Here is an 18086-nt window from a genome sequence, read left to right on the forward strand (position 1 = left end):
GCTTGGTGGTCAGGTGACCAGGTGGGCGTGGCCAATAACAATAAATAATAAAAATAATAAAGTACACAAAACAATAAGAAGTACCAAAAACCAACTTTCACACTTTACACACAACACAACTGACTCACACACAATGTAAAAGCTGCACTTCACCCAAAATGGCCCCTGCAACAAGCAGGAACCTTACACAGCCACAAAAAGCTCAAAAACCAACTTTCACACTTTACACACACAACACAACAAAACAAAACAAAACACAACTGACACACAAAGACACAAAATGCCACATACAGCTTTGTGAGATTTTGGGTGTTTGTGTAGTTAGAGTGAAACAGTACAGAAACACACCAAATCTCAGAAAGCTGCACAAATATTTTATTTTATTTTATTTTATTTATATTTTTAGATAAAAGCAGCTAAATTTAAAACTTCCTTAACGTTAAATTGCTATGCCTAAAAAAAAACCTCCTAAAAAAAACCCCAATTAACTATTTTTTTAAAGCTCCCCCCCCAAAAAACCTCAGTTATTTATCCAATTGAAGGAACAAGACATGCAGATAGAATTGCTCACTGATGAGATGGATTGCAGGCAAGCAGATTGAGTTGCTAGCTGATACAATTGATTGCAGCAGCCAAAGCAAGGCAGGAAAAGCGAGCGAGCCCGAAAGAAGCAACAAGCTGCCAACTAGGCAAGTGGAGACCGGGTGATTGGGTGGACATGGGCGGGGGGCCCAGGGATTTTTGCTGCCGGTTCTCCGAACTATTCACTCCCATCGCTACCCGATCGCCTGATCTGGTCCGAATTGGGAACATTTCACCCCTGAGCCTGACCCTTCCTCTGCAGATCTCTTGAGGGTCAGGGACCCTTGAGAACAAATTGGTTTTGTTGGAGCAAGAGGGAGGAATTGCTGAAATTATATTTCCCCTTGCACAAAGAGAAAATAGTTTTCAATCGTATAGAAACCTTTACTTCTTAATGGCTCTGTGATTCACACTGTTGGGAATCTACACCTGAGCAGAACTTATGAAAGAAGAAACTCAGCTGAATATTTTGATTGGAACCCAGATCTATTTTCTCCAACAACAACCCTGTGAAGTGGGCTGGGCTGACAAAGAATGACTGATCCAAAGTCACTCAACTGGCTTTTCATGCTTAAGTCAAGATTAGAACTCGTGGTTTCCTGATTTCTAGCCTGGTACCTTAACTGTTAGACCAAACTGATTCTTTGTGCTTATTGGATACTCCCCCTTCGCAAAAAAACTCTTGACTAGGCTTGAGGATCTACTTTTGGAAGGAACATTTCTTTTTACTCTAGTCAGATGACAGAGCAATATACAAAAAGTCAATTGTACAAATTTACTATACTGAGGCTAGATCCTGATCCCCAAAACCAGGGATATTATCTTTATATTTGCCCCTTGAAGATATGCCAGCTCACAGCAAGTAAATTAATTATTTCCCTGCACATCTTCCAGATCTTGCCTATTTTAATCATAAAAATGGATTTATTCTATTGGGAACAAAATCCCTGTTTGAAGACATACAGTAATTACCCATTTCTTAACCGTTTGGTCCAATCATTGTTCATATCTATTGCAATCTCAGCATTTTTTTCCTAATGTACCCAGTTTGACATCAGCTTCAGACAGGATATTCTGCAAGGCATCTACCTAGCGGTAGGAACTCTGCTGTGGTGAAAGAGAATTTTTCCATTGTTCCCACAAAGTTTTGGAATATTTCCTATGTTTGAATGGCTAGAGAGGCAGCCAGAAATGTCCCCACTCTTTCTGTCAAACTTTCCTAAAATATTTATTCTCTATATTTAATTTGATACACTATGTATACTGTATCGCTTCAAGGATAATTCCTTAAAAGGCAACTTTCAACCAAGTAATAGAAAGCATCACACAATCTGTAAAAACAACAAAATTATATAAGCAACAATTCAGCTAAAAAATAATCTCATAAATCATATCGGTACATTCACATTAATATTGATAACAAAATGCCTGCTAAATAAATATTTTGTAAACAAAGTTGAATACCGAGACAGAGATAAATTCTGGATCTCCCAAGGAAGGGGATTCTGCTGTTTAACAGCTGCTACAGAAAATATCTCCTTATTAGTTTGTTCATCTATATTTCAATCTTATTCAAAAAATATTGGGACAAATGTATCAAGTTCTCCAGAACACCATTTTATATTCCCAACTCTGAGATAAATAGGTGTGAGAACTAATAAGTGGCATGTATGATTTTGAACATAACATTCACTTTGCATAGCGTCCTTGAGTATCTAATTTAAACTGACCAACAAAAAATAGCAAAATGAATATATGGACTAAATAAACTCATTATACATATAAATTCATAAATTGCTTCATTGTTTAATTATTAAATGGTTGGCTGGTAGGTTGGTTGTGTGCCATCCTGCAATTGAATCACCTTGCAGCAGTTCATCCTCTTCATCTTTTTACCTTCCACTTTTGAATTTGTTCCAGTTTCACCCTTAAACAGCTAGATAATATTTCCAGTATCTGAAAACTAGATGCTTTAAAGGCTTTCTCTTCATTTTACTTTGGGAATATTCATTATAATGTCCGTGCCAGAATCCTTAGAGTGCTGGCATGATACATAGCATGGTACACACTTAAGAACTTTATCTTATACATCTGTATTTGAAAGTTACTAAGGAAGACCAGATTCCATCATCATTACAGGTGCATTGTATTCTTGCATTGAATACTCACTAAGCATATTTTAGAAAGCATCCACACAGAAACCCCTTTGATAATGGAAAGAAGGAGAAAGATAACCAGGCTGCATGCCTTCTGCCATGAGAACTAAAATCCGGTTGATGGATGAACTAAACAGCAACCTAATTTTGTCTGAAAAGCTGCTGATTTAAATTTTAGATGACAAAACTTTTGCAAGTATTTTATATGGGCTATTTATTAACTTTTGAACTTCTGTTTTAGAGAAAGTTGATTTTTTTTTCATTTCTCATACTGTCTATATAATTTGTATTATTTTAGCTACCAATAAAGCATAACAGCTACAGGCTATGTGATAAATGCATGTTGTGTTTTAGTACGAGTTTGCTGTGGTATGACTTGCGCTATATGCGACTGATTTTGTATTCACAGTATATAGACTTCTACCAACTTTAATATCCTATATCCTCCCCATTTCCATTCAGTTCAAGCCACAGAAAGGGGCATTGCAGGAAAAGGGAAGCTGGTTTATGGCTCCCACTTTCTTATTTACTCCTCACTTTAAATATGTCATAAGTTACTTGTACTCTTGAATTGTGCAGAAACAAGGTAGAGGAAAAAGTTGTGAGACATGCAGAGATCTCCTATTCCTTGCAATACCCCTTCCTGCTACTGGGATGGGAAATAAAGAAAACTAGTCCTTACGCCCTGCAGCAGAAGGGCTAGTCTGCATAGCCACTGCATTAAAACCCTCAAGCAGTTTAATTTTATAGCATTCAGTGTATTACAATAGTACAACGTTGGTCCTATTTTTAAATGCATTCTGAATAATGTATAGCTGATAAGAATCAAACAATTTAAGAATCGTTCCAGAAGAAAGAGAAAATGTGTTTAAATGTATATTAGAGATACCTTTAATGATTCCTGCTTTGTGCCATAATCAGCTGCATTGCATCAACTAGCACAAACTAATGTTTACCTTCTAGTATTACAAACTGGAGCTTTTTTCTCTTTCCTTGCATGTGAATATATGCCAGATATTTTTGCAGTAGGAACAACAGAAAACCAGAATATTCCATGTGAACAGATATGTATTGTAAACTTAATACCGTGGGAGTTTGCTAAATTTGTTTTTTATGTGGCAGTACTGCAGATATAAATCTTAATATTGTTTGCACTAGGACAAGGGTTAATGATTTGACTTAGAAGCCAAAAATATGTCTTTGACTATAATATGGTTCATATACTACTGTATTTACCTGGCAGAAAGACAACCCTGAATGAAGATAGTTTCTACCAAAACAAATCTATATTATCTTGTCCTTAATAAATCCAAGATTTTCCCATTTCTAAGTTAAAGTAAATACAAACCCTCTTCTTCCTTTCATACAAATACAATAAATACAGTTAAGAAAACTAATTTTCCTCAAAATCTAGACTACTTATCAATGACACATTTCACTTCTTAAGAGCATAAATTTGATCTTCTGGATGAAGTCTTAATTATATTCCTTCAAAACTATTTTTTTTATCAGCATGCTCCAGAAATATCTTCTATTAGTTATACTCCCATAATTCCCTTTTTTTCTTTCTTTTTTTTTTCTTACTTCTAACTATATGTCAAGAAATAAAATTCAGGTCAGCTATCCAGGTTCTTTATATTAATGCTAAGAATTAAGTCTTGAGGAAAAACGAAATTTATGCAAGCTTTTGAAAACTGTATTTATTCAAGCCTGTGGGAAATTTATAGCTTGGTGTGTTTAACTCTTCGTTCTTGTGTCTGTAAATATTTTGTACATTATCTAATACTTAGGGAATGTCAAACAACTGATAAATATGTATCAAAATATATGTCTGGCTACCATTTATATTCACATGATTTCTAGCCCTTTTAAGACAAGCTGAACAATAATCATTTTGGTGCAAAGAATGTTTGCTTAAATAGGTTTAAAACCAGAATACTTTTGACTGATAACTTCTGATATTACCAAAGGACACGAAACATTGCTCTTGTAACAGTTCCTACACTCATGGGTCATTTAAGGCTTGGAAGTACAGGTATGAAGTATTCAAATGTGAGATGGACAAGAATGCTTCAGAGCTGGTCTCACTATACCTACTAGCTGCTTCTTAAAGGAGCCACATGTTTTCCTGGGCTTATGTGATTATTGTGAGGATTCAGGAACATACAAAATTGAGTTAAGGCGGTAGCAATAGAATACAGTCTTGTGTCACCAAGATCTTAAACCCCAATATATATTTCCTAAGCCTGTGCAGCTGCCTATGGTAGCCCAGAAAAAAGCCATGGCTCCTTTAAGGAGCAGCTAACTGAGTGTCTACGCCAGATCTATAAAACCTTTTCTTGTTTTGGATCTAAATACCACTTGTATGAATTTGAGGATCCTCCTGGACTTGCAGATACTGATCAGAGAACAGGAGGTATCCATGGCCTGGAGAGCCTTTGCACAATTGTGCTTTTTTCTCAACAAGAGGGAGGCCCTTCAGACAGTCACTCATGCCCTAGTCATCTCATAATGAATACTACATGGGACTGTCTTTTAAGACATCTAGATTCACTTAACAACCATGGTAATTGGCTGAACAAATGCCACAAAAGACATAAAAGCAAGTCAGTCATTTGATACCCCCCTCTTTATGGTTGTCATGACTTACAACCATAATGGGCATAAGTCAAAGACCACCTGTAATTAAATTCAATTGCCCACAAAATAAGGTAGTGATTTAATTAAAAAATTGCCTCCCATTTGCATATATCACACATTTTCTCTCTCATGTATCTGCCCCCTTTCCCCTTAGAAATGTGTACACTTGCATACTGCTTTGAGCAGAAAACCCAGAATAAGAAGAAAAAAACAAGCTAAGCTTAGATTGGGGTTTAAAGCAGGGGTGAAATCCAGCAGGTTCTGACAGGTTCTGGAGAACCGGTAGTGGATATTTTGAGTAGTTCAGAGAACTGGCAAATACCACCTCTGGCTGGTCCCAAAGTGGAGTGGGAATGGAGATTTTGCAATATCCTTCCCCCAGGAGTAGGGAGGGAATGGGGATTTTGCAGTATCCCTCCTCTGCCACGCCCACCAAGCCACACCACACCCACCAAGCCACACCCACAGAACCAGTAGTAAAAAAAATTGGATTTCACCATTGGTTTAAAGTAATATGAGAGGGGTAGTAAATAAGGAAAACAATTTAAGCTTGGAAAAAATTAGGGGGAGGGAAGAAAAGAGACAAAAGTTATATTTAGGCATTACAAAATAATTGAATTTAACCATGGAAGCACTAGGGATTAGTCACCCCATAAATTGGATGGCAATAGTTAATAGCATTCTGAGATGCTTATTTTCAAAAGCATCTGTGCTATAGCTGTTTGCAGCCATTTGTTCCTTTTCAACAGTAATTATTGGAAGAAAATCCTCATCTTTCTAGCAGGTAAATAGGATAATGTCAACCAACTGGCATTTCTAAGTCTGATGTTTATATCTTTCTGTGAATAAAAATTTATGACTGCCTTCATGGCTGCTCTTAAACTGGTCTTTCAGATGTATTAGCACTATCTCCCTACATGATCCAAGCACATGCATCATGTTCCTATTTTGTTCAAATTACAAGCAAGAAAAATACACAGGAGAAGAACCTGCCTAGAACACTTTCCCCAAATTTAGTAGCCTCACTATTGACTGGGAATTATACAATTTGTAATCCAACACGTTGAACACTTATTTCCTACGGTTGGGGGAAGACTACAAGCTTCTCGTAATGATAATTGGAACTGGCAACTCTGTCACTAAGCACATGTGGTTGCAAAATGTAACATCATGTGATTGCACCCCAGTACAACATTCGAAACAGTTCCAGTGTCATCCAGCTCCCACTGACTTTGCTTGTCAGAAACCAGCAGTGAAGGTGGCAAAAAGTAATCATGTCATCACATGACATTGCAGACGTCATAATCGCAAGCTGGTCACCAGGCGCCCAAATCGTGATCATGTGCCTCCAGGGATGCTGCAATGCCACGACTACTACAAGGATCCATCATAAATTCCCTTCATTCAGCACGATCCTAACTTCAAACAGTTGCTGAATTCATCCAGGACTACCTGCACTTTAGTACATCTGCAGTAAGTCCAGAAAAAACAGGCTTTCCTTGTTACTAAATTGGGAGCATGTCCTTGTAGATGTGGCCATATATCAAGAGGAAAATGAGAGGGGGAGAGAGGGAGAGAGAGAGAGAGAGAGAGAGAGAGAGAGAGAGAGAGAGAGAGAGAGAGAGAGAGAGAGATTTTCAAAGTATTCAAATTATGATTTAACAGGCTGGGAATTTTGGTGCAGTAAGTAGCACCAACGGGAACTGAGAAAAGGCTCTGAAAATTAGGCATGTAGTAGGGAATATTGTGCTTGGATAGGATGATCGACAGCATATTTGTGTTGGGGGGGCACTGCAACTTTTCAAAATTTCTGAATTTCAAAAGCTAAGGTTATGTACCCTGAGATTTCTATCTCCAGGCTATTTGAATATTAAATTTTAATGACTGAATTTCAAAATAACAGTATTTTCTCAATTCATGGAACAAAACTTATGAAATATATAAACTTTGGGTCACTTGCATACATTAGTTTGAAACAAAAAAAAAGTTTCAACTAAAACAGATTGATTTTTTTGGGACGCAAAATCCCGTGAAGGCCTCTATTAACCTTGCCACTCCATGTGAACTGTTTGGAATACTGAATGTTTAGAATCATTTGCCCACAGATTATGTCATCTATTAGAGTGCATGCAGTGTTCTCTGCCCTCTGCAGGTTGTTTCAATCTTATTGAAAAGGCAATTAACAAAAGATGCTCAGCATTTTAAGCAGATATTTTAAGAGTTTTTCTAAAGGCAAGGTAATTTTTTTTAAAAAAAAAAAGATCTGCCATTTAAAACAGGGTGTTGCTTATAAAAATTCCTGTTCATGAGCTGTAAGTTGTCATCTTTCATTTATATACAAACAAAATCTACAATTGTGCCAAACTTCACATTAATTGAGTAAAAATTGTCATTAATATAGCATATTTAAAAGTGCTGGAAATTGATGGATTTATCTCCATTTTTGGAGGATTGTCAAATTTCTCTTGAGATATTGAAGAAACACCTGATGTACTTCTTTCTAATTTGTCAAGAAATATGGTCCAGCTTTAGGTACTGGTATGTGATGTTCTAGACAATAGCTCAGAAACTTCAGTTTTCCTGCCCCATTGAAGTCTGTTTTGTCCTAGCTGATGGCAGAAAAAGTGCTTTGGGATTTGCTTTTTCGTTTATACAACATTATTCTTCGAAAGCAATCAAGCAGTTAACATTTTGAAATCAATTTGCATTCAGTCTAAAAAAAATAGAACAAGGAAGAGGGAAAACATAGAAAACTAAGAAACATCTAGCCTTTACCAAATCTTTCATATTATTATATAATGAGTTTCATAAGAAAGGATATAGCTCCTGCAAGACATAGTTTTGCTGAGAACTTCCTTTTAAAAATAATCTTAAGAAAGCACTATAAATCTGAAGATATATTTGATGTATTTACTAGCATTTGAATGTTGTGGGGTATATAACAACAGCTGCCAAAGTAGTTGTTTAATAGTTCTTTTTAAAATTTCTTGAATGTAAAAAAGTTGCTGAGATATATATAATTTCAGAATCTAAAGTATTCATGTTGAATTCAGTGTGGTCATTATAGAACAAAATAATTGACTACTCTACTCCTTCATTCCACAGAATGTAACCATTTATTTTATTTTTGAACATAAATTCTATATTGTTATTGAATAAAACAAGTGTGGATCAAAATCAATACTTCTGAATTGTCTGCCTACATAAGATAGCTTGTCAAAAAATGTCTGCTGTATTTCCTAGGCAACTTGGCTAAAAATACTTATGACTGTAAAGATAGATTATAATATCAGTAACCAAAAATACATTTCATTGTACTTTTTAAATAATTATTAAAGCCTTGTATTTAAGCCTTATTTATTTATTATTAAATTTGTTTGCCAACCATCTTTATATTTATGTGTATGTATGTTTGTATGTATGTGTGTGTGTATACACACATACACACGCATGCACACATACACACAATCTCATCTTGGCACAATTTTGGCAAGATGGCAACAATTTTGTAATTCTTATTTAGTATTTTAGAAATTACTTGAAGATTTTTGTTTATATTAGTTGTAATACTTACGTTTTTATTTCTGATAATCCATACTGAATATTTGCTGTAATAGGGAGAAATAAGATTGTAGAGATGAGTTTATAGAACTGGGATGAGATATTGAATGAAGAGATGTTTGGTATTATTTTAAGAGATAGTGGTAAGTTCTTAGTGTTGATTATACTTTCTGGGGATAAAGAGGGATTTTCTTTCTTTTTTTTCTTTTTCTGCACTTTTTAATTTTTAATGTATTTATTCTGCATTTGCATAATTTTAGTAGTATAATATAATCTTTAAAAAAATATTGGAGAGTTTTTCTTGTTAGCACAAAATACAAAGGAATTCCAATATCTGAGGGGCTGCCACAAAGAAGAGAGGGTCAGTCTATTCTACAAAGCACCTGAAGGCAGGAACAGAAGCAATGAATGGAAATTAATCAAGAAGAGAACCAACCTTAGAACTAAGGACAAAATTCCTGGCAGTCAGTTGTAACAACTTGCCTCCAAAAGTTGTGGGTGCTCCAACGCAGGAAGTTTTTAAGGAGAGATTGGACAACTATTTGTCTGAAATGGCATAGGCTTTCCTGTTTGAGCAAGGGGTTGGACTAGGACACCTCTAATCCTCTGGTCCCGTCTAACACTGTTAGTTTGTTGTTTTTTTAAGGAAAACACCAGAGGTACATGTGAAGGAGAGTTTCCCTTTTGGTAGAGAGGATTCATTTGTATATCTTTCCCATGTAAATAGTTTGAAAATAATGTTTTTCTAGATTTTATTCAACCCACGTGCAAAAAAAAAAAATTGTGTTGACTACGAATCCACTTTCTTTCCTTTTTTTTTCCCCCCTTTCCTGATGCCTTTTAAAAAATAACAGGATGTAGAGAAGGTATATCTGCTGGGGGGTGGGGGGCGGGCTTTCTAACAGTTATAGTCAGGAACAGCATTTCTATGAACCACCCAAGGAAAAAAAAATGGCACAAAGACGTCAAAGAATATTCAGTACCTGCCTGGCTTCCAATGAAAAGGTGTATTTCATAGCGGAGATCCAGATTGCTGGGCTTTGCAAAAAGGTATCAGAAAGAGCAGTTAGAGTAGTTGGACATTTTAATCCTATTGAGTCTCAACGTGGCATGAAGGATGGTGTTTCTTTGTTAGTGAATTTTTTTTCCTAGCATTTCCCCTCAAATGCACTATTTGCTTTTTTTTTTAATCAACTGAGTATTGGTCCATTGGTTGCAATAGGAATGAACCAACAAGCTTATCCAACCCTGAGATTGTGGGCTAAAAAAGAGAGACTGGCCCAAATTCATATCTAAGGCAGGAATAGAACTTTCAGTCTCCTTGTTTCTAGCCTGGTGCTTTAACCACTGGACCAAAGTAGCCATGTTATTATCTAACAAGTGCTCCCTACATTCTGTTTAGCCAATGCTGTAAATGTCTTTACTACTCCAAGAAACTGACATCTATCCCAATTGTAATTGATTTTCATTTATTCTTCAAATACCTGGGTGCTGCAATTTCCACCCAGCAGCTTGTGAAGTGCTGTTAAACTGTTACTTTGGAAAAATACTAGAGCACTTTTTCCTGCTCAATGCTCTACTGTTCATTAAGTCTTATTATCCATCTTATTGCCATGGTAATAGTTTTTGCATACTTAAGTAAATCAGATTCTGATCCTACTTGTTCTTTCATCTCCTCTAAGAAATTTATCACAGTTTCACTTCCCTGATATCTTTTGTGAGAATAATATATTTTTCTAGAAAAAAATTAGAAAATAAGCATGAGCAAAACTTCAGCTGACTCATGGCATCAATTATTCCTAAAATTTTGTCTGAACAGTGTTTAAAAGAAAACATTGACTCCCTGGAAGATACTGATTGGTTGCATCAACATAGATACATAATCTGTCAATCTAAAAAAATTCCTTAGTATAATGTATGTCAAGTAAAACTGTGTTTTTATGTTGTGTTATTATATTTGTCCATTTTGGCTGCAACTTTATTAATCTATAAAAATATGAATGGAGATGGAACTGCAGTTTTTGATGTTTTCAATTTTTGGGTTTTATGGTTAAAAATGTATGTTTTCTTTCAGCTTCCTAGAAAGAATAGACAGTGTCAGTCTGCCTGATTACACGCCCACAGATCAGGTGAGTAAATGGAGTAACAAATGTGTATTAGTGTGAGAGTCACCTTTAATAAATTATATGAATTCAAGCAGGCTTAAATTGGAAAATACGTTGAATTCAATAATCTTTTTATTCATTTATCCCAGCCATAGCTTAACAAGTCATATAAGTTCGTTAAAAATGCTCTTTATGATTTCCAGTAGAAAAGGAATTTTGAGAGTAGCTTTATGAGCCCACAAACTTTAATACTTCCCTTATTGTGTGCCAAGTTGTTTTTGAAATTGAGGAAAGGTTTAAGAGGTTTGTGGAGTGAAATTTTGGGGTGAAAAGAAAATTACCCCATTCCATGAACAAAAATAATTGTGCTGGTGCCTGTCACATTATAATTCTGTCTAATATTTAAATAATTGTTCAGAATTATCTTTAACATTGTCTGATTTGAATTCATACAGTAGCATGTGCTCACTGCTTTAGTGATATGAAATTGTTGATTATCATGTTTCTTCGCAGGCCAAATTTGCTTAATTAAAATGAAAATTTCATTTTAAGGCCCAATTGTTTTTCATTTCTAGGATCTCTTAAGGTGCCGGGTTTTGACTTCTGGGATTTTTGAGACAAGATTCCAAGTAGACAAAGTAAATTTTCAGTAAGTACAGTAATAATGATCTTTAATGTGTGTCATGTTTTATAAAACAGTGGAAACAATTACATGCAGACATAATTAACGTTTTTAATTATGAGGTTTTCTTTTAAAAAAATGCTCATTCATGGCATACAGGGTAAGAGATCAAGACATATTCTTGAGTCAATGCTGTCCAGAATGTTGCTAACATAGGAAATTATTTAACATTTGCTAAGTATTTTTGTTTCACGAATTAGTCTTTGGACCTTAAAATTTAGTATAGAAGATTAGTATAGTACAGAATATTAATATAGACACTAATGTTTCTGTTAGTTCATATATAATGAGTTCATATATAATGACTTAAAGAACAACAATGCATTAATTGATAGAGTTAATTTAGTGGACAACTTTAAAATTTCGCTAAATAAGAAAGCTCTTTCATAAATAATATAGTGCACACAGAATATTGTTATTAATATTTCTATTCTTTTGGCTGTAGTAAGTTTTTCCTTACCTAATAATTTTAATAATATCAAAGCTGCCTGTTCATTTTTGTCTAAAATACTCTCAAGGATAGTCACCTCTAAGGATTATCTAAATATATAAAAGCAAAAGCCACTCACGCCATAATCATGAAATCTCCAGAACCGTAAAGCCTACAAACTTGAAATTTGCCACGTATGTTCCTCTTAGCTTCTAAGGTGCTCACTAAGAACGGATTTTTCAAAATGACCATCAGAGCCTTAGTATTTTCTATATTATGATTAACATGGTGATGCTAAGGAGTTCTACTCCCCCTCCCCACCTCAAAAGAAATCTGTTCCAGATGCAAAACTCAAGCAGAGAAGAGGAGGTTCACTTTCAGTTTTACTTTCACAGCAGCAAGCAGCTTTACTACAGAACAGTTGAGCTAAGCCATGCCCAGCCTCCTTCCTGTCTCCTTGCTCACATAGCAAATATTGTTTGAGGTTCCAGACACCCTCTCAACTCTCTCACACATTGACAGGATGCTAGCCAGGAGAATACCGATGGATGCTGCAGGCTGAGACATTCTACTCCCCCTCCCCCTCTGTTCTAACTGCCAGTTGCATTATATTAACACACATTGATGCTATGGAGTTACACATTCTACATTAAGTTTCAGGCTGTAAGTGTCAATTTATCAAGCCTGAGCACATAGTTTCGTAGCGAAGCACTGGCGTCCAGGTAGCATTATTATATATTACAATTGTTGCTCGTATCATTCTAATAAGATTGACTACATTGCAAAAGTTTCTGAAATTGTTACTGAAATTGAAAAGCTCATCCATCCTTCCTTACACAGGAATCGCCTTTCTCTAAATTGGTTTGCCCAATTCTTTTTATTTAGCTTTGAATATTGCTTTAGAATTGCTGTTACATTTGTACTCTGTTACACTATTCCTCTCTATTTTCAGCTGAGCTAATCAACACTAAATAGCCACCTATTATTTAGTCTGTCCTTTCCTAAATTTGACCAAAACGTAGCCCTAGCTACGTTTTGGTGAAATGAGACTTAACTAAAGTTTGACGGCAGATATTACAAAATAATGTTCCATGTTGCTTTCATGCAGTATTTATTGCATTTTCATTTCCATTTGCAAAAGTAAGTGCACATTAGGCAAATGTGATTTTCTTTGTACATTCACAAAGAATAATAGTCTCTGGCTTTTCAACAGCATGTTTGATGTAGGTGGTCAGAGAGATGAAAGAAGAAAATGGATCCAATGCTTTAATGGTAAGAAATATTTTCATATTCTGTATTTGGTCTGAATGTTTGTTGTTTATTTCTTATTGTAAATATGTATTATTTTCATTTATCGGGGCTTATTGTTTCATCCTTTATAAAATCTCATAATTTTGTTTACATGTATAATTTACATTTCATTTATCATCATACGTGAGAAGCATAAGTGTTTCTGATTAAGTCTTACTTTTTATGTTCTATCTATGGTATGTTCTTCCTTAGATGTCACAGCTATTATCTTCGTTGTGGCCTGTAGCAGCTACAATATGGTCATAAGAGAAGACAACAACACAAACAGATTGCGCGAGTCCTTAGACCTCTTCAAAAGCATCTGGAACAATAGGCAAGATACCCATGCATAAATCAGCTGCATTGGTTTGGTAAAAATGTATCTAGGATGGGTGGAGGATTTTTGAGAAAAATCTGTTAGAACAAATCAAGATTTCTATTCTGATTTTAATAATTGTTACAACCTTCAGATTAGTACCTGGTTCATTATAAACAGAGACTGATGGGATGTAGTAAAATCTTGACTTAATGGACTTCCCATTCTAAAACAGTTTGGACAATTGACTCAATGTACACCGATTGCATCAGTTTATATTGTTTTTATGCCAATGATGTTATCTCAAAGAGCATCAGTTATATCAATTCAGATTTAATAAATATTTGGTTTCAATGTATATCCCTTAACTCCCAGTTGGTCCCAAAAAAAGATTTTCTTCCTTAGATGGCTGTTTTCTCTTAGAAAATATAAAAGTTACCAGGTATTATAAATCTGTTTAACTGTGTTGGACTCTGAATTAATTTTTGGGTCTTCACAGGTGGTTACGGACAATTTCTATAATTTTGTTCTTGAACAAACAAGACATGCTTGCTGAAAAAGTCTTGGCAGGAAAGTCTAAAATTGAAGATTATTTTCCCGAATTTACACGTTACACTGTACCTGAAGATGGTAAGTTTCTTAACTAAAGTCTCTTTCTACAAATTACTTAAATAATTTGAATGTTTATGAGATTGATTACTTTTGTGCCATCAAGTCAGTATGAGCTCTTAGATATTTTTTGCTGCATGATATTCTATCCCTAAGCTAGTATTCCAGTGGTATAATCATTGATTCTACCCACCTTGCTGCTGGTCATTCTTTTCTCTTTCCTTCTATTTTCTTAGCATTAGAATCTTCTCCAGAGAGCTACATCTTCCCATAATTTATGCCTTATTTGTTCAATGAGCAATGATTTGTTTGTTCATAGTATTCTCAGGAGTGTAATCTAACATCACAGTTCAAAAGTATCAAGACTTTGACTTGCTTCTTCAAAGCCCAACTTTTGTTTCCGTTCACATACCAATTGCTCCTTTGCAGTTTTCCATATCAGAGTAGTATCATCACCCTAGTGTGGATTATTGATCTTTCTTTCTCTGACATTACAATCACTCGTCTACTTTGAATCCAGCTTTCCTTAATATAGATGACAGCAAATAGGTTGAATAAATAAGGGGAGGGTATTGTCCCACTTCTTTGTCAACCAGAACCCAGTATGCTTCACTGTTTTCTGTCCATATTGTGACTTCCCGTTATATGTATTGGTTTTGCGTGAAAATAAAGACACCATGCACACGTTTTTAAATTTTATATTGCATATATTTGAATAGATCTATGTTCATTACAGCAACACCAGATGCAGGAGAAGATCCCAAAGTCACAAGAGCAAAGTTTTTTATTCGGGATGAATTTTTAGTAAGTATTGGTGATTTTTTAGCATTGTATTAACTTATAAATTTGTGTGAATACCGATGTTTTATATTTCTATAAGCTTTAATCATTATAAAAGCAACTCTATCTTGAATCCAGTTATCATTGAATTACAAACCATTATAGTCCCTTTTTTAAATCATCACTTCTCTTTATAAGCTATGCAAAGCATGCACACACACAAAAGCAGCATGCTACCATAAAATCCTACTTTTCTTACCCTCAACATCTTGATTGTGGCCATACATGAAACATTAACTGCTCATATGGGTTTTTTGTGTCTGTTTTTTAGCTGTGAGTTGTAATAAGCTGCAGTGAAATAAACTTATAGTACTATATCACTTTTTAGTGAAAAATCAGGCTAAGCTTACCTGGTGAGTAGGTTACAAAGTTAATGTATTCAATTTACTGTCTGGTTACTTATTCAGTTTTAGACAAGTTGGGCGTTTTATCTTTGGAACATCCAGGCATTCCTTGAATAAATGTGTTTAATGCATAATTTTTTGACACGTTAGCTTGAGATGATGCTACACTGACCAAGTCTTCCCGCATCTTGTTGTCATTTCCCAGAAGTGCTTTTATCCAACTTTGTTTTCAGCAACTTTTTCATTATCTCTTACAGCGAATAAGTACGGCAACCGGAGATGGAAAGCATTATTGCTATCCACATTTCACATGTGCAGTTGACACAGAAAATATTCGGAGAGTGTTCAATGATTGTAGAGACATCATTCAGAGAATGCATCTTCGTCAGTATGAACTATTGTAATTAAGGACACCATGGAGTCCGTGGTTTTAAGCATCTTTCTTTCTTGGCTTCCTCAGATGAAGTAGAGGAAGAGATACTAGATCCATCTGCCTCCTCAGTTCGTTTACTTTTATTAGACTTTCTAGCCAGCCCATGCTTTAGGGACAATATGTGTGTTTTATTTTTATATGCCACTTCTTTGTCATTCCACTGAAGTCTTTGGCTACCTCTGTTTTCTTTGGTTTGGTTGTAAATTTTTGTTTATGTTTAATTAATTGGACATAGTCTGCTAATTTTTTTTCAGCAGACTTTTTAGTTCAAGCTGGTATCTGCTAGTTAGATGGCACTATGTCATACTTAGAATGTTTTTGGAGGGTTCCTTTTGTGTCATGACACTGAAGAGTACTTGATAGACAGAAAGAAAGGGAATAATGCACTTTGCTTCAGAATTAGAAAATACTGTTGGGGATGTATACATGCATGATGTAGCAGCACTATGATATTTATTACACTGAGTTTTTAACGAACTGAGTTGCAGGTCAACTGATGAAGTGACCTCCTCTTCTAAGCCATTGCTGGCCCAGGAATAGAGTAGGTAAGCAATTTTGGGAGGTTTGGAGCTAAGAGTCTCTTTACACCTCAGGCTTTTGAATTTAGAGCTACTTTTTCAGCCTATTGCATTTAGGCAGAAAATTCACCTTCACATACCATATTTCTTCTGTCCACAAATGATTCAATTAATTTAGATCATTTTTGGACATCAGTCTTCTATAAAAAATATAAATATATATATAATATATATATAATATATAATATATATTTTTTTTGTTTTACTGCTGGTTTATTATATTGTACAGACTGTAAAGTGTAATATTATTTTGTACAATTTTATTGAAGAAAATACTTGTAGAAGATCTTTGTGCCTTGATTATGGCTGTACCTGTAAAATGAGCTAAGATGTAAGTATGTTTTTGATTGCGCTGTACAGCTTGATGTCAACTCTACCTACAGCAGTGACTGGAGGTTTGAAAAAAACTCTGTAGAGTTTAGGGTTTTTTTTCTGATTTATATAAAATGTTCTTTAGTATAAAAATTATAAATTATGCAAATTTTAGTCATATTAACTTTCCAAGTAAATAATTGCTGCTCCTGTGGCAGCAATAGCCTTTCATACGCAGCTTTAAAAATTTATTTAAGTGTCCAAATTGCAACCTGGTGTTAGTTTCATGGAAATATCTTGTTTTACCTTTAAAACTATGTTCAGTAATTCTTTGGTCATTCATAAAGCATTCACAATTGCAGATTGTGAATGTGTAAAGGCACCATTAGATAAGGTTTTTTTTCAATCTTTGTTGCAACAGCTGCTTTTATTGTGCAAATTGCAAGAAAGAAAAAAGGTGTAATCCTTGTGTTTGGCCTAAGAGAATTACAAAATGACGTATTTATTTCTCTTAATAAACAGATCTTAGAAAATGGTTTAATTTTAAATATTGTAGAATCAATATCATAATGTTTTTTCAAACTTGAATAATTTATGCAAATGACATTCACAAAATAAGTTGTGGTACAGTTCAGCATAAAAGCAAGAATTGGTGTAGCAATAAGGCATGCCTTTCTCGGTAATTATGAGATTGTTTTATATTTTATACATAGGCATTATGTCAGAGTACAGTTTCCAGTGCCTGAGAAAATCTGTACCAATATTTAAAATTTATAGATGCAATAACAAATTCAGAACTTCATAGATTATAACACTTGGATTATCTTTGCCTTTTGCTATGAAGATAAATTGCTCTTAAAATATTTTGATGGCATAATGTGAAACTATTTTTAAATTAGGAAGGCATGTTTATTGCATATGTAACCCCAGATCACTTTTAGAAACTGAGAAACAATTGTATCTCTGCAAAAGAATCAGGCTAGTAATCTGTCAAAATACTCTGATTTTGAAGCATTTTAGATCCACTCTGAAACTGGTACTTTGACATATTGTATTCAGTCATAACCTTGTTGTTTCCAAGATGATTGAAAGACACTTATTTTGATATGATGAAGACATACCAGTCTAAAGATTCATATTTCCTCTAAAAACAAAGCAGTGAAAATGTAAACTGCCTGGGTTTTTTTTTATAGGATGGTTCTGTTATT

The 18086-nt window shown here is 34.7% G+C and overlaps 1 protein-coding gene across 3 annotated transcripts in view; it reads left to right on the forward strand.

The window, feature by feature from the left end:
* GNAL (G protein subunit alpha L) overlaps positions 1-17413 on the forward strand; it is a 101047-nt gene extending 83634 nt beyond the window's left edge. For 2 of the 3 annotated variants that reach the window (XM_058175214.1, XM_058175216.1), the window contains exons 6-12: positions 11014-11068; positions 11620-11693; positions 13370-13428; positions 13660-13780; positions 14262-14392; positions 15108-15175; positions 15813-17413. In XM_058175214.1, the coding sequence (XP_058031197.1) occupies positions 11014-11068; positions 11620-11693; positions 13370-13428; positions 13660-13780; positions 14262-14392; positions 15108-15175; positions 15813-15959 (655 nt within the window). In that variant the 3' untranslated portion in view covers positions 15960-17413. Of the gene's footprint in view, positions 1-11013; positions 11069-11619; positions 11694-13369; positions 13429-13659; positions 13781-14261; positions 14393-15090; positions 15176-15812 lie in introns of all 3 variants that reach the window. The other variant, XM_058175215.1, reaches the window with a different exon arrangement.
* Positions 17414-18086: the final 673 nt, after the last annotated feature.

This window comes from Ahaetulla prasina, chromosome 3 (assembly GCF_028640845.1).
Source record: "Ahaetulla prasina isolate Xishuangbanna chromosome 3, ASM2864084v1, whole genome shotgun sequence".
Classification (NCBI taxonomy): domain Eukaryota; kingdom Metazoa; phylum Chordata; class Lepidosauria; order Squamata; family Colubridae; genus Ahaetulla; species Ahaetulla prasina.